The sequence below is a fragment of the Lycorma delicatula genome, chromosome 4 (genome assembly GCF_047948215.1).
Source record: "Lycorma delicatula isolate Av1 chromosome 4, ASM4794821v1, whole genome shotgun sequence".
NCBI lineage: Eukaryota > Metazoa > Arthropoda > Insecta > Hemiptera > Fulgoridae > Lycorma > Lycorma delicatula.
This window is the reverse complement of record NC_134458.1, coordinates 121,757,129-121,777,736: the sequence shown is the minus strand read 5'-3', so window position 1 is coordinate 121,777,736 and position 20,608 is coordinate 121,757,129. Positions and strand designations below refer to the sequence as shown.

Sequence of the window (20,608 nt, the reverse complement as noted above, 5' to 3'; positions counted from 1 at the left end):
TTTATTTATATTTTATATTTGTATTTTTATTTGCTTATTATATATTAATTTTATTAATAATAGAAAGTGATTATTAGTTAACATCTGGCAGTAAAAAAGAAATTCTGTAGCGGGAGAGAGTCGTTGACGCGCATCCGTCCGGTGCATCACGTGGTCCGCTCTGCGCCAATAGCAGCAGCAGTTGGACTGGCAACTTGCACAACCTCACATGAATAGAAAAAGACTAAACGAAGCAGACTGCGTCCCCAAGCAAATTCCGTATTATCAATATGGCTGGCGTTAAACATTATATTTCTATCAAAAATTATTAATTTCTATATCTACTAACTCATTAAGCCTGTTTTAATATAAAAACACCAAAATCATCAGAAAATATGCTCTACACACTAATATTTCTTTTCTTAAAATATTTATATAAAATACTTGTTATCCTCACAAACATGAGGATACGAACGCGTCGAGGGGTAGAGCTGCTCCCCCGTGACCGGCTAGTTCAAATTGAAGCATGTTTATTGCATTATCAGTCATTGATTTTAAAACTTTGCTTGTCATTTGAATAGTTTACTCCATTCAAATAAAATTCCTGATTGTCTAAATTACGATTTACAATAAAAGATCTATAATATTTTCAATTTGAAGGTATAGAATTGAAAAAACTGTAGTAGAGATATTTTTGTTTTACATTATTTCTATAACAGCTTTTTTAATACATTTTTATGCAAGTTGAATGGCATCGGGGACAGAATACATCGTTATCACGCTCTTTTCTGAATCGAAGTTGCCTATATTTTCTACTCTTGATATAAAAAAAAATATATATTTGATTGCATATAAAAAATATTTTTTAAAAGCTATTCAATTTTTTTACTCTATTTGTTTCCGCAATGTTTGTTTTGACGCCTTTTTTTTTGATTTCGTAAAGTTCATCGTTACTAAATTTCAGTTATCAGTGTCTGCTCTGAATTCGTCCAGCAATTAATAATTTTGTTCCGAAATATTTGCCTTACCATCTATTTGATATTTTTATGTTTCATCACTTATATTTTTTATGGTTTTTAAAGTGTTTCACAATTGCTAGTTAATAATAAAACATTTTAAAAACCTCTTTTCTGTTTTATTTTTCTTAATTTAGACCAAACTATCTACCTAAAATTTCCATTCTTGTTCTTTGCTTACTACAGTTTTAACGGTCACCCATTCATTACTGTTAAATTATAGTCTTCTTTTTCATTACGTCATCTATTCACATTTTTTCTATGTTTTTTCTCATTTTTATCTGAAGAGGTCTAGATTTTTTTTATTATAAGACTTGTGCGCTTTGAAGTCTATGCTGAGAAAAATTTAATTTTTCCTTACATTGCTTGTCGTTTTTTTTACACAGACTGCCCAAAAAGATGCGTAGGGTTTATGTATGTATGTATATTCAACCGTAAAATCTCAACGGCTGAACCGATTTAGATGTATGACCCGTATTGAAATCCTTACGTTACCGGGAGTGTTATAGGATATATATATATATATCCTATAATATATGTTTAAATAAATTAAAAAAATTTTACTATATACAAAATTCACCCGCCACGCTCTTTAATTATTCTGTATTAGTAATTAATTATTCAATATTACAGAGCAATTTTTTTTTGGCAGTCGTGTTTTTTAAATTTCTAATATTTATCTCTTGTTTCATATTGTTACTACACCTAATTCTATAAACTCCCTGACCGAAAATCTTATTTATCTTGCAATTTCCAACTGACAAGACAAATAAGCCTAAATCTATCCGTTAGCTCTCTGTCCATTTAGTATATGTATTTAGATTTATTCCATCCACTTATTGTTTTAAATTATCTAACCTGCCACTTATAACATTCCACGGTCCGACTCTTAAGAATAGATTTTCTCATACCTTCTTTTAAAACTACCTTTCCACTCCAAAATCCTACCGGAGGAGTATTTTATTTCTTAAACATTTTACCAAAGAGAAAGCAATTATAAGGACTTAATAAAAATAATGAATGAGGAAAATTAGCAGCTACAGTGTCTCTTGCTTCTGTCACGCACTATTCAAATCTTAAAAACATAAATAAGTTATTTGTATCAAACTGTATCAACCATTAATTAGTCGGGGTCCTCTTACAATACGGAAAGGGCTAATACCGCCTTTTCAAGAATTACCGTATTACATTATACTAGCACCTGCGGTACGACTGCAAACCATAGCTAATCAAAAGTATTTAAAGTTACGTATAACGGCAGTTTATTCATTAGCACACGAGACTCGTCTGAAACATACTGCATTTTATTTTGTATATTATCTCCTAAACAGAACTCACCGCACCACAGATACTGCCACTGCCTGTCAGCGGTAACTTATTCGGAGTACTCCTTACGTTCATAGCTATTGTAATGATCTTTTTCCTAACCGCATCCTGGGGAAAAGAACCCAGTCATCGGCAGTTAGGCTCCTTAGGGAAAATGGTAATATTTGTTTATAACGTAGAACGAGTGTGAAGTTAAATTTAGATTTCACTACAATGTCTTTTTCGTTTGTTCCCGATAACCGTGAAAACTATGGAATCAATCATTGCGAAGATTAACCAGCTTTATCACCTGCGAAATGTTTACCACAATTCAAATTTCACCACTCTCACTGCTATATAAATTATAAAGTACTATATTATTATCGACTTTTTCAGGCAGTTATCGTTTGATTTAGATTTAATGTAAATATCTATAAATGGATTTGTATTATCTATAAATTATCTATTATACATAAAACCAAATTATTTGATAATAAAATTAATAGGAATGACAACCATTTTACATATTTAATCAGTCTAATCCGGTAAGTTGCGAATATATAAAACTTAACGGCACATACTTCGTATGTAGCAACATTTTATTTTTATCATTTACATACAAAGGTGTATATAATGAATACTTTTCAGTAGGGATTTTCGATTAGATCTTGCTTCTCAGCACGAAGTAAGACTTCGTCAAATCATCCTCCATCTATAATGCTTACGTTATAAAAGCAAACCCCTTAGAAAAGAAAAATGAAAAAATCTTTATTACAATTTGCGACCACTCGAATACAAATGGAAGTCAGCGTACAGTAAAAACGAAAAATAAATATTTTGCTTAAATTCATTTTCATAATTAAATTTATTTTATTACAATAACCAGCCAAAATCCATTCAGAATGTGCAAAATAAATATTTGACTTTTTTCCACTGTAAAGTTTTATTAAAAAAGTATTTTTGTATTGATTAAAAGAATAGGACCAACAAATAATGTTTAGAAAATTTTTTACGTCTTAATTATGCAGACTGTTAACTTTTAAATCCGAAAGATTTACTGCACCAGATTTAGAGAAAATGAGTGGCCAGGATGAAATTCAACCGACCAGTAGAATTATAATAGAAATTATAGTAGAAATTATAATTTGCAGTTATAACTTATTACAACGCTAACCAGCTAATTAATCTGGGTTCAAAATTAAGAACTACATATTTCGATTGAGATTCTCATTTAATTATGAAAAGTAACTGAAAACATGCTTCTTTTATGTAGAATGCTTAACTGCGCTGTGATGAGTAAAATAGATTAGATAAATTTATTAGCAAGGAAAAAGACGAGAAATTTTATTTCAAATTAAAAAATTCTGGTCGAATTTAGCTAATTTAATTTAGCTAACAGTACCCGAAATTTAAAATCAAGGCTGGAAACGCGATTTGAATATAAGGTTTTATTCGTATATTTTATCTTAGTTAAGACGTTGTTTTCGTACGTTTAAGTAATTAAACGTTTTTAACATATTTTTTTCTGAAATTTATAAAGCGAAATATTTGTCCGGTAAAATACAACCACCAAAGTCCTTGTGAAAATAGCTGGCTTTACTACGACATAGTATGTATCGTGTAGAACGCTGGAACTCTCGACTTCCAAATCAGATGATTTGGGAAGAAGCGTTCACCACTGACCAACCCGGTGGGTACGAAAAAGTGACTTAAGTATGAGATAATGCTACACTACCACTTGGCGTTCAAAATCGAGAATTTTTGACCGCCATCTTGGATCCACCATATTGAATAATGTTTTTTTTTAAATAGAAAAGTGGTTATGTAAATACATGATTTTTAATCTAAAACATTACGAGAAAAACGATGGCGAAAACCGTTTTTGTATACAGTTTGTTTTTGGATCAAGTTATAAAAACGGAAAAATTGTGGTCGTAATAAAACGAGGTAAAAGACTTCGTTGTAACTTTTTATTTCGTATTACCTAAGAATTACGTCCAGTAACAAATTTTAAACAGTTAATGTTGGAATCAGTGGCTGAAACGCTAATAATAATAATAATATAATTTAAAAAATGAAACGCTTTTCTATAAAAAAAGGAAAATATTAAATATAAATTTAAACATCGTACTAACAAGTGAAAAAAATAAAAATTAAAAAAATATCAAAAAAGTTAAATATTTAACATCGTGCTAAAAAGCAAAAAAATATTTTCAAAAGTAAAGGACTATTAAGTTTAGCATACGAAATAATTCAATTCAATTCTAGGAAAACAATGAATTACCCAGTAAACAAGAGAATTTTGTTTTCAACAAAATAATATGTATAAAGTTGTTTATTTTCTCAAGACTACAATGAAAATCTTGTAGCGCGACCTCGGTTCTATTTTGCACCTTTACTTTAGTTCGAGGTTTACTAGATAGAGTACGAGTATACTGAAGCTTTTATTTCCACTTAGCATCAAAACCATTGTCATATTTAAAGAATTTATGTAGATCTTGAATATGAAAGCCCGCCCCATGCTTTTCATTGTGATCTTTCGAAAGTTGACTATACATATTATTTTTTTGAAAACAGAATTATCTTCTACTTATGTTTACTGGTAATATTGTTTGGATCATTTTTTCCTACAATTGAATTAAATTATTTCGTATGCTAAACTTAATTTTTCAGTCGTCCTTTACTTTTGAAATTATTATTTATTACTTTTAGTTACAGTAAATGAAAGTTTTATGAAAATGTACTAGTTTATAAGTAAATTTAATATATTATACTCGTATAATTAAAATGATTTTAGTAAAATTTTATTTTTTTAGGATTATAAAATAAAAATCAAATATCAGATTTTGAGAAATTAATATTATTTACTTAAATACAAAGTAATTAATTGCACCTCATTTTATAATTAAAATAAATTATTTATCCCGATAGACTAATCAAGTATTTAAATTTATAAAGTATAATTCACATTATATATCTCATACGGTACATTTCCACTAAAGCGTCCTTGTTACAAGGTTTTTTACCAGTTAATTTTGAATTGTTCAATTCTTCAATCCGAAGTCCATCAAGGGACTCTACTGAGGCTAACGTATGCTTGGCCTTGAGAAAAGAGTTTTGGACCCAAATAGACAACAGCATAGTCTGCAGTACTTCCTTACATTTTGTGCACTGTTGATGCCCATCACAGAATCAAAAGAGCATCCGTTGTTCAACAATTCCATAACTGTACATGGCAGGAAACCGAATGGCTTTAGGATTTATTATGCGAATGCCATCTCTTCCGAAGTCTATCTTGACTGATGGTATATCCTCTTTATATAGTTGCACTCTACTAAATTGCGGCCAGATAATTTCGGTTATATTCCCTATCGCTCCATTTACAAGACGATTTACAGAGCTCGCCTCATTTCCAACCGATGCAACTCATTACCACTAAAGTGGTGAAGTAAGTTGTGGTCCAATGCATCTAATTTGAGCGATGCGTTCATTTAGAGCTGACCGCCATAGCTGATGCCCTCTTAGATTTCTTACATGTAGGTGAACGTCATCAATTCGACCTTCCTGATCTTGAATTTTTCTTCCACATGCTGATATAATTGACTTTATACGATAATATTCAAACATTGATAAAGTAGAGAAAAGTTAATCATTTCGCTGAAATCTTAAATCTCTGCCTGAAATTCTGCTTTGAAAGTAGTCCAGCGGTGTGATATTAATTTCACGAGATACCTCGAGTCCATTAATACCGTAAAGGAACAGATAAAGCCATAAAAGCTCCTCTGCTTTAATCTCATGATCTTTCTTTCTTTTTCCTGTTTAGCCACCGGTAATTACCTTTCAGGTAATACTTCCGAAGATGAATGAGAATGATATGTACGAGTGTAAATGAAGTGTAGTCTTGTACAGTCTCAGTTCGACCATTCCTGAGATGTGTGATTAATTGAAACCCAACCACCAAAGTACACCGGTATCCACTAGCTAGTATTCAAATCCCTGTAAATGTAACTGACTTTACTAGGACTTGAACGCTGGAACGCTCGACTTCCAAATCTCATGATCTACATTGACAATATTATCACGTGTCTTTCTAATAATTTTAACATTCTCTTTAACCTCGAGTTCATCTTCAGCATCTGGCTGTACACAGACTGTTACTGATGTCTGCAGTTTGCGTTAGTATCATCTCTCTGAAAATTCGGGGGGGGGGGGGGGGGGGTTGTCATTGGATTTACTCTTGTTTTTCTACATGCAGTTTTCAACGATTTTTGGGCTGAATATCGATGTAGTCGATCGTATATTGAATATTTCTAGAGCATGTTGCTCTTTTACATATCCGTGTTAACTCTTGTGATGTATCACACTCAGTTGCACATGATTTATCGTTCTGTTCAGCAGTGGCTTCTTTTGGCCCACAAGTAGTGTTTGTCATTAAAGTCCATCACAGCATAGGATTTTCCAGGTGATATTAGAATATTAGCCAAACGGTTCACAGACAATTCAATCAAAGCCTACAAAGCTTCTTTCTAATATTATTTTGATTTCGTGAATCATTTTACCACAGCACAACATTGGGTTCTTGCATACGTTGACTTGTACATTTCTGTATTTACTTGATGCCACGATGCTCTTAAAATTCTCGAAAAATCATTAATAGGAATATAGGAAGTTGCTCGTTGCTGCTCATTATTTAAATCATTGGTTTCTATTTGCTCTCGTATTCTAAGCGATGCTTGTTCGTCTATTTGTGCGTGTAATCGACAACATCACGGTATGGTGGATTGTTATCGATCAACCAACGTAACGCTTCGAACACCTTTGTACGAGATATCGAAAAATCCCGTGTTATATTCAAGTTTTCAAGATAGTTTTGCAACAACCACAATACCTGCATCTTGTGTTGATCTAGGTAGAATTTGTGATAGTTTCTCGCCGACTTCAAATATGTCCTGGGCGAAAAGTATAGCTATCCTTTCAAGCCGTACTCCCATACAAGCAACTGAACTTTATGATCGTAAGAAATTGTATTACGCGTGACAATAATCGTTGCTCCGATTGCGAGAGTACTTTAATAACATCTGGGATTACTTCTGGTTGGAGATTGTTCCAGTAGAAATACGGTGGTGCAGTCGTTAGCGGCTTAACATGTGAGTTTGCTACGATGACACAATAGCAAATGTTTTTTTTGTTTAATTCGTCAGGTTGGTATGATGGTTTAGTTGCTCCAAATGTAAAAGATGAAACCTGATTCGCATAGCGTTGTTTTTCACAAGTTTCGCAAATTTTATTTCAAAACTTGTTAATTGCATTCTCAAATGCGATAAAACCAGCATTATTTTCATGATATCTTTCAAGTTTTCTGTAAGCTAACTTCATGCTTCTCTGATATTCTTTTCGCTGTGCTTTTCAAATAGCGCTGGCGTTAACTTTCCAATCGAGCATCGCGCTCTTCAGTTGACACTGCTACATGAATTTACGAATAACGCTGACGTCTAAGCGCCAATCGAACCTGTCGCTGTTAGGGGTGTTTCGTTCTCTTTCTGAACTAACATTGCATTGTTGACTTATTTCTACTAAAGAAAACTGCGATTGACACTGGTCTTTATTACGGTGGCATAAAATTCCGATTGTCACTGGTTTTTGTTTTATTTTTAAACATTTGTTTTTACAATTTTTCGATTTATTAAATAATTTAACTTTTTACATGTTAAACAATTTAATTATTCGCATTTAAATTTTACGTATTATATAATTTTAATGTTTTTAGTATAATTTCATTGAAATTATAAAAGTTAATATTATTAATATATTGAAATATACTGAAACATAAGTACGTACCTACTGCGCATGTGTATTACTCTGTGGGACCGTAAACCTTAACCGTGGAACGAAAGTGAACTAAAGAAAAGCATGTAATAATAAACAAGTCGACAAGGTGAAGTTCATATTTATGGAGAACCGCAGCATTGTTGTTTTGTTTGGCTGTAGACAGAGATAGAGATGAAACACAACAGTACAATCTGGGCTTAGTACTACTGAACAAAGTGACATACCTGTCAATCCGTTCTAAACAAGAAGGTTGTCTGTTTAAAACAGGCTACTGTATTTTTTGGAAGCTGTAATTGAAAACCCATAGATTTTATAATTTTCCGTAGTGTTTCCCTACTAGCGATAAAATTAAGTTCCTCGCGACAAAAATTGTAAATATTATAATTAATATTATATAATATAATATAATATAATATTAATATTTATATTATCCTTATATAATTGTAAATATTTAAGAAATCCTCTTCTGATAAAACACCTGTCGAAATCATCGATTTCATATTTATAACGAAGAGTATACTTAATTTCTTTTTTTTTCTTTGGCGAACCACTAGCCTCTGCTTCGTATCCGATTTTCCTGATGTCAATAAGCTTAAGTATCATTCTAGAAGCACGTTCTGCCGCTTTCACAAGAGGTACCAGTAGTCCATTTTTTTTTTGTCTGAGAACTTATAACGCTAGACGACGAGCTTGACTCCGAAGAGGTTTTCCGCGTTCACTTAACATCTTAACACGAATACTACTTTAGTAACAATTGTTACAGTTTCCAATGCAAAGAATACAGAATATTTGTTTTTATTAGTAACACATCTACAAATTACGTAATGCGTGCAACTATACGCCTGTTTTAAAATTTTAACCCATAATTCTATAACTCACGCGTCTCTGTTCGTTATAATATCATTACTTAAACCAAAACAATTGATGTAAAAAATGTATACTTTGTTTAATACGATATATTTTCATGATGCTTTAGTTTTAAAGAGAGAAAAAAGTTGCTCTTTTTACAAAATAACAGAGCAAAAGATAAAATTCGTTATTTACTTAAAAATAGCGGTAATTAAGCAGAAGTAAAACTGATTTTTTATTTTTAAACATTTTTTTACTTCTATTACCACAATATTCAATTTTAAGATTTAGTTAAGTGTTTTTGCTCCTAAATAAATTTAAAATACAATAAATTTTGAGAAGCATTTTCAAATGTAAAAAATGTATTATAAATTTAGAGTTGTAAACCAGCTGTTAACTTTACAGTAAGGCAATTTCTGTTAAGTTGCAACAATTAAAGTTATTAACTTCTTATTTTGATTTCTTACTTCAACATACACAACTACAGTATTTGATTGTACCTAAATTAATTATGTAATAGAGAATTAAGTTGTAGAGTTTCAAATCTTTGTTCTCTAGTGTAAATTTTATTATCTTCTTTCATTCATTTAGTTTTATCAAATATTAATGTATCCTTTAAGTGAGACAGACAGAATGACTGGATGGATATGGTGATGAGTATGACTTTTACAAGAGGTAAAAGCCATTCTTTTTAAATGTATTTATTAAATAAATATATTTATTTAATAGTACATTTCAAACAGAGAACCAATTAATAAATCGACTCTCACCGAGACAGTACAACAATTTTAAGAATCCGGTACCGTAAGAAATCGTCCTCGTATCGGGAGACCAAAACTGTCACTAATGATGCAAAAGCATTAGATGTTTTGCTGGCATTTTTTTTGAGGACTCTCATTCAACGCTTCGAAAAACTGTTATCCAAGATGACTTTAATTATTTTTCAGCTAACAAAATTCACAAAAAGCAATTATTGTTTTATATCGTTTTATTGCTACAGCGATTTTCCCGGTTTTGAAACTTGATTGCTTATAAATCTAAAACGAAGGCATTTATCGAGAAACTGGGTTCTTCATAGATTTTCATGTAAATTTTTACATTAAAATCTCGTGTTATACATTCACTTTAATATTTAAAAAAAAAACTTGTTTCAATGTGTCGGATCCAAGATAGCGGACAAAATTTCAAATACATCGTAAAGTAGTAATTTTCTAACTATGTAGATGCGCACTTGTTTTTACATTCAAGTATCCCTCAGTTTTAAAAAAATGAAGCTGTTTCCATACTTTAATATCACCTGTAAATAGTTTAAACATATCTATATGAATAAAAATGTTCGTTTGTTAAAAATCTTAAATCTCCGAAAGTTCTTCACCGATTGCTTTGAAATTTTGACACAACGTTGCATTCGAATACGCGCGTGCTTTTATATACCTTAAATGTTATGCCTGTGACAGGTAAAAACATGCTTTTCTTGAAAAATAGCGCTATCTATTGGACATAAAAGCGGACACACATATAGCGGATATGTGTGTCCGCTATAAATAAAAAAACTACTGAGCCGATTTACGCGCGGGGAAGAAGGGAGAAAGGGAAAAATTGAAAAAGATAAAAGAGAAAAAGGTAAAAAGGGAAGAAGGGGAAAATGGAAGAAATAAAAAATGGGAAAACGAGGAAAAGGAAATGGAAAGGGGAGAGGAGAAAAAAAAGGGGAAAAGGAAATAGGGGAAAAGAGGAAATGATGGTGGGGGAAAGGAAAGGGAAAAGGGAAAGGTTACATCTTGTGACGTTCCATAATGTTCATTTTGTTAATGTTTTATCAAACTTTCAATTGTGTTCATTTAATCTATATGTATATATATATATATATATATATATATATATATATATATATATATATATATATATACTTTATTTATTTTTTTCAGTAACCGTTTCTTATTAAAATATATTCATTTTCTAAATTTCGTTATTTATCTACGACATTGATACTCAAACTTTTTCGCCCACCTCCTACATTGAGAATTAAAAATTTTCTAGCGACCCCAAAATTTTTAAACCATCTGTTAAAAAAAATAACTGCAATTGCTGTTTTTAAAATGCGCTCTTAAAAACAGCAATTTCAATTATTATTTTTAAACGTGGAATATCCTATTTCTGATTTGAAACTTAGATTTTAAATGAGAGCAATTAAAACACATATTTAATCATATTTGGAAGTACGTTTATTAAAATTGCTTTCAAAAAAATTACAATTGTATAATATATAGTTAGATATCAACAATAGTGATAGCATATTCAATACAACAATATAATATTTAAACAACGCTTTCAATTGAAAAATTACACTTACATTGATGTGAAGGATGAATCTGATATGCTTTAACGAGTTTATTAATATCAGTCTCGAATTTACTTAAAAACAGCCGTAATTCGTCGCGTTCGGTAACATGCAGCCGATTTCATAAAATATAGGTGTCCCTTTAATTTTTTTTACTAGTACAGTAGGTATTTAATTTTAGTTTGAAATATCAAGAAAACATAATTTCCTTTTTTTAATCAGCCATCGCCTTTCTAGACCGCCTGATCGCCCCCAATTTTCTGTGGGTCTTCTACCGCTCCCCCTGAAGGCCCCTAGCGCCTACTTTGAGAACAAATTATATGCGATCATCTATAGTTTCTAATAATATTATTCAATTTTATGTTATTTTTCTCTGTTATTTATTTATGGAAGTTCAGCTATTAGAAAGTATACAGATACTGGTTTCAGTAAACTCAACAGGCAGCAATGAAATATTTTTTTAATTTTATTATCTATATCCCATCCCAAAAAGAAAAAGAAAATAAAAATGAGCAAAAAAAATGAAAATTTTAACTTAAATTCTATACAGTGTTTATTTTTTTGGTTTAATGAGAAAATATAATTACCTGACAACAACATTTATATTATCTTCAGGTGCAATTGAATCAGTATATACGGAACTGCTTGATGCTTCCAGATATGAACTGTAAAAAAAAAGGTATGTAAACTTAATGTCAAATAAATTTTACATAGATTTTAATATCATATTTTTAATTTTATTATTTCTAATGTGCACGTTGCAAACTGTTCAATTAGTGATTAATAAGCAACCCCACCCACGGTGGAATGTATGACGTGTAGTCTTATACAGACTCAGGCCGACCATTCCTGATACATGTGGTTGATTGAACACCAACCACCAAAGTACAACGGAATCCACTGTCTAGTAATCAATCAAATAGTATAAAAGCAACTAACCTTTACTAGGATTTGAACCTTAGAACCTTCAAATTAAGATTAATTTAATTAATTTTAATGGGTAATCTTTTTTTAAGAATTACTTTTATAATTGTTCTATATATTACCTCTTCCAGGACATTGAGGTTTTAAAATTCGGATTTTATTATTTGGTAAAAACAATTTCGATTTGAAAATTACATTTTTTTTATTTTCCTAATGTATACGTTGCAATCTGTTCAACTAGTGAACAATAAGCAATCCCCACAATGAGATGAGGATGATATATATGACATGTAAATGAGGTGTAGTCAAGTCTTGTACAGACTCAGGCCGAATATTTTGAAGTGACACATTTTTCTTCTTTCTGAAAGCACATAGATAATATTTTATTTACAGTATTTTTTTATGCATCGACGTAATTTAATAACTATCGATTATGATATCGGGTTTTCTTTAAACGTTTTTATTTTCCTATTTGTATATTTCAAATTAAGAATAAAATTCATAATTTTATGATGTGCAAATTCAATAAAAACATACAAAGAATTTTTTAATTATTTATATGTTAGGTATCATAAAAATAATCTGAAAACACCCGAAAGGAGAAACAAATCACTCTTGAATCCATCTTCATAGGCAGTCTCATGATAATGAACTCTGCCAGGCTTTCTAAGGGATGAGAGAAATGTGTTTTGTTGTCTTCTTCACCGAATTAATCGTATTGTCGCAAATCAGCATGCCAAGTCCGCCAAATGTAGGAAACATTTAATCCAACTATAGTGGAAAAAATCATTCTTCTTCCCGTTTGGAATTTGTTGTCCGAATTTATAGTTAACATAATTACTCTCAGATAAAGCTTGATCCCTTTAGTATCTACTCTTAACATACAATTTTTTAAATTAATATTTTAAGGTAGTGATGGGTTCAGAATCCTCAAATTTATTTTTTTAAATATTCAACAATTTTTTGACGTATTATACTTATATGTAGTAGGGTTTTACTGCATTTTTTTTTCAATTTAATACATATTTATTTTATTTTAATAACAAAATCAAATCGGCCAATCATGAATGAGTTTGAATTATTTGATGAAATAAAGTGAATATATATAAATAATATATTTTTAATATTATCGTGATTAGTTTAGACAAAATACTTCATTTATCAGTAAAACGGTCTTTAAATATAGATTTGTTTAACGTATTTTAGATTAAATTAGCCTATCTGTAAGATTCAGAAGTAAAACGGAAAATAATTTTTTCGCCTGTTTATAAATCTTAGGAATTTACTATTAATCGAATTTAGTTGGCGTCTTAACTTTTTTATTTTTTCTTAAATATTATTTTTACTCGTTAATAAATATTTTGGCACATTTGTTGCTTTGCGCTACCTGCTCCAGTCTTTTCTTGACGCGATTAAACCACCTGTGATACAGAAGACAACAACTAGTGTTGATCTCTGTGAGAGTAATGAGGTTCACTGTATATTCAGTTCCATAGATGAACAGAATGAAGGTACCACTTGTAAAGCTAAAATTTTCTATATTTCGGTGGGCTTGGCATACCCATGTGCAACAGTATGTTTGGCTCAATGAAGAAGGTCATGAATGCCATGAGAATGACTGTTTACACGAGGGACTTGTAATAGATTTCGGATTGTTTACAACATTTTTTTATTGTTATAAATATTATTATTTACTTAAAATACAAAAAAGTTTAGTATTATAATAATACATTATCTATATAACATCAGGAATCGATATGTGTAAGTCCGCGGATGAAAATAGGAATTGCCTCAGTATTTTCTCGGTTCAAAGGAAGCTGTTCTAAAAATCTTGATCGTATTAATAAAAAAATATATTTATCAAGCATTGATGGAAATTTTTCGCATATGTACTATTTATACAGGTAAGTATTTTTTTAGAAATAATTAAAAATATCAGTATAAGAAAATATTTTTAACTGAAAATAAATTGATGGAAAGATCTTTTAATGGTTTGGTAATCTATTAAAATTTGCACTAAAACCAACTTGAACAACCCAAGTACAGTATTACAAAGTAAATGAAATTACACTTAGCTTATTTTTTATTACAAAAGCACTTTCGCGGGATTCCGCATCATCAGTTGTATATAAAATTACATATCAAACATAAAAAAATGTAAAATTAAAATTAAAAGATTAAAATATTAAATTAAAATCATATACTCAAAAACGTATGAAGTCAATAAAATAAAACGTAATGTAACATTGGCTGGCCAGGTTACATAGGGTGAATTTTCTGTTTATTTTTAAAAAATTTTAATTATGACTACATATTTACATATAGTTAATTTATTTAATTAACTTCATATTTTTTTGTATATATGATTGTAATTTAATATTTTAATCTTTTACTTTTAATTTTACATTTTTTATGTTTGATATGTAATTTTATATACAACTGATGATGCGGAATCCCGCGAAAGTGCTTTTGGAATAAAAATAAGCTAAGTGTCATTTCATTTACTTTGTAATACTGTACTTGGGTTGTTCAAGTTGGTTTTTGATTATAAAAATACAATATATTGGTACAGAGGAATATGGGTCTTATATTAACTTGTTCTTGACGTAGAACCTGCTGTAGACGAAACTACAGCTCGAATGTGGGCGTAATATTCTCGGTTAGTATCTAACTGGAAATCTCGCACTTCAGCTGTTTCAGAGGACCGAGATATTCTCATTCTTTTAGCAGACTTTGAAAAATAAAAAAAGTTGTTTCTCACTTGAAGGCATATATTTTTAACTTATGACAATCCAATATCGAAAGTCAAAATCAACAATCAAAGCCAATAAAAGTACGCTAAATGTGCTAATTTAAGCCAATAATAGTAATAAAATATTTTACAGTGCCGTTGGTATTCATTTTGTTCGTGTTTTGTTATTGATTAGAAGCCATTGTAAACTAAAACAATTATTCAAGAAAAGTATATACAGTATTCAGATTTGTTAAATTGCTTGATTTTTGTTTTACGTTTGTAGTTTTTACTGTTAGCTCCTACTAGTAGTACTAATGGTGTACTGCAAGGTGTGCTCACTTTTGAGCAAACCATATACAGCTGCCCGTGCGAAAAACAGTCCCCTCTTAAGGCAATATCTGCTAATTTCAATGACTGTCCCTGAGACTTGTTCATATTCATAGCAAAGCACAACTTAAGAAGAAACTATGTTTCTTAAAAGGATTTTGATAATCAGACGGGATGAATGGAATTCGAGAGATGAAAACAGACTCCCCTTTAGCGCAGCCGGTGAAACGGTCGTCTTTATAACATTTCTGTGAAGGGCTTTCACTTGGAATCAGGTACCATTGCACAATTTTGGTAGGTTGAGATTTTGAAGCGACATCACAGGAGGTCCATTCTGAAGAGAAGCCTATAAGCTGGCAAGCCAGGTAGATCTAAGGTATTGAACTTCACGGGATAGTGGACAAATTTGTCTAGGTTTAAAACTGAATAAACAGATTTATATTGAATCTGTATTTTCAAATTATTTTAGAATTCAATTCATTTTAGGTGCCTTATCCTTTCGTTGCGCAAGAATAGCTCGCTCACGTAGTCAGTCTATAGACTTCATATATTACGGAATATTTTAGCAGTGTGGTCCTTCAAAGTTATTACGGCAGAACAGATATTTGTCGTAATTGTAATTTTACGTCACCACCTATCGGCAGAAGCAATGAGGAGAATTTTTTATCAAAGGCATCGCCTCCTAAATGATCTCTCATATTCTTTCCGAATTATAACTTTGTTATTTCTGGCGACAAAGGGATATTCATTAAAGAAAAAAAATTATAATTTTACTTAATTATATTTCTGTTACCATGGTAACTGGGAGACAATTAATAATCCCGTTGAGGATGTAACCCCTTTTCACCTCGTTAGGGGATTAATTTTGAAAAATCCTTTCTTATTGGCTGCTTACACCTCTATAGGAAGCTACACGAGAAATTCCAAGTTTCTAGGTCTAGCGGTATGGGCTCTGCGTTGATGAGCGAGTCAGACAAATTGTTTTAAATATATAACGAGAGGAGGGGATGGAATAAGAATCTTAATTTCTCTTTTGAATGTTGTATTCCGCAAATATAAACAAATGGATAATAATAATTATTATTAATTTACTGTGTGTCGGATTACATGATTCATATTTTTTGGAGGCTAATCAGTAATATGACTGATCCATTTTTATAACTTGAAAATTCTTTTTTACTTTTTGAAGGAGCCATAATAATATTATGTTTTAGACTAGAATATTACATAGTTTTTATAAATATTAATTAATAATGATTGTGGTAAATATTGGAAAATCAACTAAAGTTGCGGTTTTACATTTAACTAGAATAATTAACAACTATCTTAATAAAAATAATAAGACTATAGTAATATTCCTCGATTAAACCAAGGCATTTGACACAATTGCTTACAAAATTTTAATATATAAACTAAATAACTGCGGTGTACGAGGACCAGTAAAAGAAATGTTTGAAAACTACCTTAAAGGTAATTTTCATAACATAAATTCTGACTGTAAATAATGTAAGTGATCACAGAAAATCCTGAAACTACGAACTACCACAAGGTACGGATCTCTCGCCAATAGTTTTTTAATAAATGTCAACGATCTTTTAAAACTGAACCTTCCTGTGGTACCACAGCTTTGGTTTTTTTTGGGCGAGACGTTTGATGAAGTATATAAGAGCGCTACCCGTGGATTACTTACGGTAAAATCTTGGTTTGAAAACCATATTCTTATGCTCAACCTAAGTAAGACGAAATATATGTCATTCTCGTCTACTGAAACCGGCAAACCCCCTCGTGAATTTCATCCAAAACTACATACATTTTCAGTAAATAATAGCGAATCGATAAACAGTAACTGCCGCTGTCAGTCAATAGACGAAGTCAAGTCAATAAAATATCTCGGAATAATATTGGACATCATATGAATTGGAATGTCCATGTACAGTATTTAACATCCAGACTAAAATACCTAACCCACTGGGTTGGTCTAGTGGTAAACTCCCCGTCGTAAATCAGCCGATTTCGAAGTCGAGAGTTCTAAGGTTCAAATCATAGTAAAGGCGATTACTTTTATGCGGATTTGAATACTAGAATGTGGATACCGGTGTTCTTTGGTAGTTGGGTTTCAATTAACCACACATCTCAGGAACGGTCGGCCTGAGACTGTACAAGACTACACTTCATTTACATTCATACATATCATCCTCATTCATCCTTGGAAGTAATACCTTACGGTAGTTCTGGAGGCTAAACAGAAAAAGAAAGACCTGATTCATACTTTTTACCAAATAGACAAAATTAAAGATGTTGAAATAATAAGAATTATATATTTTGTATCAGCTCATTCACTTTTTCAATATGGAATCCAAATATGGGGAGGAACATATGATTCTCATTTTAATAAAATATTTATGCTCCAAAAATATTTAATGTATTTTAATGTAAATTTAAATAATTTTACATTCTGGTTCTATGTATTTTTTCTTTTAAGTCTGTTTTATTTAACTTAATTTTTAAATAAAAATTTTTTATGTATTTTTTTTATTTTTATGTATCACGTTACAAAAATAATGTATTTTTGTTTAGTTAAATATTGTATTTTTAATTAGTTCTTTTATTAATCATACTGTTATAATGATATGAACTCGCGGCTAGCGCTCAAGGTTTCTTTTGCTAGCGACGTCAAGGATAAATATGTTGAATAAAATTATATGTGTAGTTTTCAATTGACAATAAATAAACGGCATTTTATTAAGATTCCATGAAGCAAAATAGTGCGGTTTGATTTTACTTTAGACGAAATAATTTTGTCGTCCGATGAAATTTACTATGTAACAAGACAATAAATTTCATACTATGTGAAACATAAATCGTACTATTATCATTACTGGAAATAGTATTCATGAAATTAGCGGTATTTTAGCAGTTGTATTTATTTACTTATAGCCTAGTCTATTAGTGTTCAATCAAATTGAATTTTCAACAAGCAGACAATTCTTGTTGTTGTTAGGCAGCTGTCGTTCATACAATCGGTGACAAAATTATTTACGAAGAATTAGCTCTGTTTATCATGTTTCCTGTCTGGTTACTGATAATAGAATCAATAATAATTTATGTTTTATTTGAAAAGAATTAAATATAATTTTCATTTAAATCGAACAGTAAGTGTTTTTCACAAGTCTGTTATATTCAAGAGGTTAATGACATTTAAAACCAGGAAGTTTACGTTAAATTTAGAATATAGTGAGGTTTAATATTCTGGGGTAGTTCAGGGTTTTTTTGCAGTTGTTATATATCTTGAATTAAGGGATAAGGTAAGAAAACGTTAGCGTGAGATAAGTTTCTAATAAACGAGAGCGATGACCTTTTAGAACTATCACGCCAAGTGCAAGTCAATAAAAATGGTAATTTCAACGGTCAAGGACAACGTAATTTATTATTATTTTATCTTTCGGCGTTATTATTATTTTTTTAAAGTTATCCCTTTCATTTGTATGCGTCATTTTTTTCTTTGAAGAGAAATGTTTTCAATTTACATGGAAATTTTTATTTATTTTTTATTCCCTTATCATTGGCTTTTCTTTATTACAAATTTTGCGTTTTGCATGAACATTCGCTATCAGTTATTACATTTATTAGAATTTGATATTATTTCACTTTATAGTAGAAACATATATCTTGATTAAAAAATTGTTTTCTTCTATTCTAACTGTTATGTTTGTTTACCGGTAAACGAACTGTGCGTGTTGCATAACTTACCTTATTTAAATGAAAAAATAGTTTATCATACGTTACTGATTTCGATTAAAAAATATTATTAGCGGAATGTTTGGTATGTAATTCTAGATAGTTTTTCTCTTTTTTTATGTAATTCTCTTTAACCTTTTATATAGATAAATATATTTTCTTTGTTCACTTATTCTTATCCGCCAGAAACACATTTTTTAAAATTTCATTTGATTTTTCTCTCCGGATTTGTAGCTAGAATATTAAAGAGGAAAGTACGATATCATGTCAGAAATGAAGTATCGGATTTTCTTGCAAATCTTTACGTTTTTAGATCCATCTAGATCAAAAAGACATATATATATGTGTGCGTAGTATGTATGCATTACAAATACGTGTCGCGCTAGTTTTGGCCTAATACCTCAGAATTGGCCAAACCCTTTTCCTATATATGGGGCATTGATCATAATAATTTCTTTTTTCAAAAGTCGTTTAGGGGTACAGGAATATCGTGAAAAACCAATCTCGATTTTCTTCAGAGGTATTTTAGAGAAAACGTTATTAAAACAAATTTGTTAACCACATTTTATATGTAGCTAATCCAAAAAGGTTTTTTTTTGGAAAAATCAACCCTTATCTCTTAAAATTGAAATAATTGTTTTTGTTCTTTTGCTCTATCTCCCTTCGGTTTAAATATTTTTCAAAGATTTTTTGAAAGTTTATACTTCATATATATATATATATAGCTATTAAGATATGTCTATAGTTTGTTTAAATAATTATATATCCCTGATCTAAAATGCAAAAGGTTTTTTGAAATATTTACTTAAGCAAGTAATAAAATATTAATTATTTGTTTTATTTTTGTTAGAAGTTTAAATTTTTAATTTTATATTTAATATTATAATGTCTTATTAAGAACATTAAAAAATTTGGTTACCAAATAATTTTTCTAATCATGTTACAGCAATTTTGTTATTATTTTATAAAAGGATGAAATTATTTTATTATAAAAATAAGTCAGATCCTTAATGTTTGAACTGGAAAAACTTTCTTTTTGCAATCCAAATTTTGGAAAGATTTTGCAGTGAAGAAACTATACAAGGTATTGTATGATTCGACCGGCGAAGCCGGGAAAGTCATGGAAAATCATTCGGAATAGATTAATCGATTTTCATGAGATACATATCAAACGATTTCTTCTAATTAACTGTATGTCACTGGATAAAAAGTTTAGAAAAAAAACAGAATGGCGAATGGTATGTCATTTTCTCCTAGCCATTAAACCAAAACTATTTAAAACTCATTAAACGAAGTGTAATGTAAATTTAAATTGAATTTACTTTTAAGTCACTTCTCAAAATCCAAGCGATGATAACACAAAAACGTTTTTCGCCCTCCAAAAAAAACTTCTCAAAACGGCTTAGCTATTCTAAAAAACAAGTACCCCATTCCATGCTTACAGGGTAAAGGAGAAGTGAATATTTTGCTATTGCCTTATTTTTTCATTATATTTACTAGAGCCCATCAGCATGCCTACACCGAAATGTTGGCAATTTAAACCTTACCAAAAACCATACCTTTGTC

The 20,608-nt window shown here is 30.3% G+C and overlaps 1 protein-coding gene across 1 annotated transcript in view; it reads right to left on the bottom strand.

Annotated features, from left to right (window-relative positions):
• The window catches only part of LOC142322708 (kinesin-like protein KIF12), a 180,863-nt gene that overhangs the window by 119,422 nt on the left and 40,833 nt on the right, over positions 1-20,608 (bottom strand). The window contains exon 2 of the mRNA XM_075361785.1: positions 11,907-11,984. Within this exon, the coding sequence (XP_075217900.1) occupies positions 11,907-11,984 (78 nt within the window). The remainder of the gene's footprint in view (positions 1-11,906; positions 11,985-20,608) is intronic.